Source organism: Arachis stenosperma, chromosome 1 (assembly GCF_014773155.1).
Source record: "Arachis stenosperma cultivar V10309 chromosome 1, arast.V10309.gnm1.PFL2, whole genome shotgun sequence".
NCBI lineage: Eukaryota > Viridiplantae > Streptophyta > Magnoliopsida > Fabales > Fabaceae > Arachis > Arachis stenosperma.
This window is the reverse complement of record NC_080377.1, coordinates 132,508,904-132,511,832: the sequence shown is the minus strand read 5'-3', so window position 1 is coordinate 132,511,832 and position 2,929 is coordinate 132,508,904. Positions and strand designations below refer to the sequence as shown.

The 2,929-nt window shown below is 37.6% G+C and overlaps 1 protein-coding gene across 1 annotated transcript; it reads right to left on the bottom strand.

Moving 5' to 3' along the window:
• Nucleotides 1–408: 408 nt before the first annotated feature.
• LOC130960449 (uncharacterized) lies at nt 409–2,390 on the bottom strand. The gene is made up of 2 exons (XM_057885847.1): nt 1,594–2,390; nt 409–767 (listed from the first exon to the last, which is right to left on the bottom strand). The coding sequence occupies exon 1, from the start codon at nt 2,205–2,207 to the stop codon at nt 1,596–1,598; it is 612 nt and encodes a 203-aa protein (XP_057741830.1). The 5' UTR covers nt 2,208–2,390; the 3' UTR covers nt 409–767; nt 1,594–1,595.
• Between the last annotated feature and the right edge of the window lie 539 nt (nt 2,391–2,929).

Genomic DNA, 2,929 nt, shown 5'->3' with positions numbered 1-2,929 from the left:
CTTCCTCTTGACTCTCTGAGTTGCAATTCTAATCCATATTCCATTAGCGAGATATGATTTCCAGCAAAAAATACAATTTCTTCAGTCTAAGAACTTTCTTACAGCACATCCCATTTTCTGTAAGACTTTTATACTGTTCTAGAGGACTAAAAGACCGACCTATCTAAGAACATTATGAAAAGAACGAGATTAAAAAAAATATGAGATGCAGAATCAACATATTAATCCATATAAAAGGTTAAAAGTTCCCTTCAAGAGCTTATCTTCTGACCCTGACAAGTGTTAGGGATATATCATGAATGTAAGAAAAAAAAAATCAATACTACATATTTTACACGATTCTAGTAAACTAATAGCATACAAATGGTTGCACTGATATGATAGCAATGAACATGGACAACCTATTGGTTACGAAAGTCTACCAGCAAGTAGAACATATTGTCAGTTCAAAAAATATTCTGCCATCAGAATCCAATTCTATATCAATGGTTAAGAAATTATCAAGAAAGTTCAAGGCTTCCAAGCCTGGTACATGAGAGAATAACAATGAAAAAGGTAAGCAAGCAAGGAGCATAATGTGCTCAGCAAAGTTCTACAATACAGAAAAGTATAACTGCTATGCATCATGGACTGCTATGCATCATGGAAAGATCTTTAAGATACTTTCGTCACCTGCTGATGGGAAATTGGTGCGACGCAATAGCTGCTACACCTGATCATAACAAAATGGTTCAACTCCCATTTTTGTTCTTCGTTCTATCCGTTCCCTATGCAAGTTCAAATATGAAAATAGTGGTTAGATTGAGATGACCCTAAATGATGATATTCACATGAAATGTACACGTGACAGGATCGAACTTCATCCATACATACATGCAGAGATATAGGCCTGAGAAGTTCATGTTACCTCATGGCAAACAAATGTCTCCTTTATTTGTTAAACATTGATCTAACTTACATCTTAGTTTATGCTATCACACTCTTCATATAGAATTGACTGCTAACAAATACTAGCATTCAAGTTCCAGTTAATAATTTGCATTTAAAAGTTTAAGATAGAATTAAAGAAAAAAATGGTTAGGGTTCCTCCAACTACAGGATTTGCCAAAATGAATTTATCCTCCCAAACTCGAGCTTTATACTTCAGTTTAAAGAAACTTCTTCCCGCCAAAATTTCTTTCCTTTTCCAGTGACCAGTTGCAATATTAATCACATCAAAGAAGTTCAAGCCTCAGCCAATACTAAAGTGAGCATGCCTCTTTGCATCACCTTTTCAAACTATTTATGTCTCTATTAAGTGTCGCGAAATTTGGTCAACAGATGGCTCCAACAGATAGAACTTAGAAAAGACCCCCTTGCTTCAAGCTCCAAGTACCAAAACAGAGATACTAGACTAGGGGCTAACAAGCGTTGGTGCAAATAGTTTGCAGAAGCTTGCGAAATCAAAGACCTTCTCCAGATATGATATGGCATTGGTATCTAAATCTAAAACACTGAATTGTAACAAAGCTAAAGACGTTCTAATTCCCTGTTGAATCCACTATTCTTAGCAATACACAAAACAAAGCATAACAAATTAACATTATTTCATACCTTCATTCCATTGAGGCTTTTGCTCCAACCTCCTTGAGCTTGGCAATGATGGCCTCAGCCTCCTCTTTTGTCAAACCCTTCTTCAAGACCGTTGGCACCTTCTCCACCAAGTCCTTCGCCTCCTTCAACCCCAAGCTCGTGAAAGTTCTCACCTCCTTTATCACCTTGATCTTCGCCGCGGCGTCGAAAGCATCCAGCTTCACGTCAAACACCGTCTTCTCTTCCTTCTTTGCTTCCTCTCCGGCAGCACTAGCGCCAGCACCACCACCTCCCTTTGCCGCACCTTTTCTCAGAGCACCCTTCAATCCCCCGAGCTCCATTCCCGGGGTCATCAGCATCATCAACGGTAACTCGTTAATTCCCTTTTTCTTCTGCATAATCTCCACCAGGTCCACCACTTCCATTAGCGTCAGCGCTGTGAGCTCGTCCACGATCAACGAAACCTTCTCGGATTTCACGACCGGGTTCGAATCCTGGGAAGAAGAATCGGTGCTGAAACTGCGCGCCAAGATCGCAATACGAGATTGGAGCTGCGATTGGTGGTTGGATTTAGGGTTCTGTATTAGGGTTCTTCGGATTTGTTGTGATACGTGTAGGAATCGCGAACACCTCATTCTTTCTTCTTTCTGGTGTAGGATAATTGAAAGGTTAATCGAAGAACATAACTCTAACCGAATCGTGAAGTTGAATTTCTTTTTCTATTTTAATTTTTGATTTAATGAAGCTGAATTTAAACCTAAAATGCACAAAGTTGTTGGAAGAATTTCAGGTGATTTAGAATCTCTGGATTTCGGCCATAAACCCTATGGGGAAGACGATGGTAGTTGATTTTACGTCTTTACCCCTGTGCTCATGTTTTTGGATCTAGGCCCAGTTCTCACCTTGGGCTAGATTTTTTTTTTTAGCACACATCTCAGGACAGAAGTCCATAAAAGAATAATTAAAAAAAAGGCAAGAAAAGAAGCTATATCTTTATATCATTATATGTGACTTTAAATTATGGATATAAAGTTGGCGATATAACATAACCGCTAAACATTTTAATTTATTTTATAGAAGAGGCTTCGTTTATCGTTTTATAAAAAGTAGAGGAACAATGTATATAGTGCACAACGGTTTAAAAAAAAGATAAATTCAAAATTAAAATTAAAATTTTTAATTAATTAAATAATTATTATAAGATTTTAAAATTTGAAAACATTAGAATTAGCACCTAACCCACTATGTACGGTTACACATTTATTTATTATACGTTTTTTAATTTTCACTCCATCCCCAACGGCGTCGGTTTCTTCTGGAATCGTCATCATCGTCATCGCAAAGGTCTTGACACCAC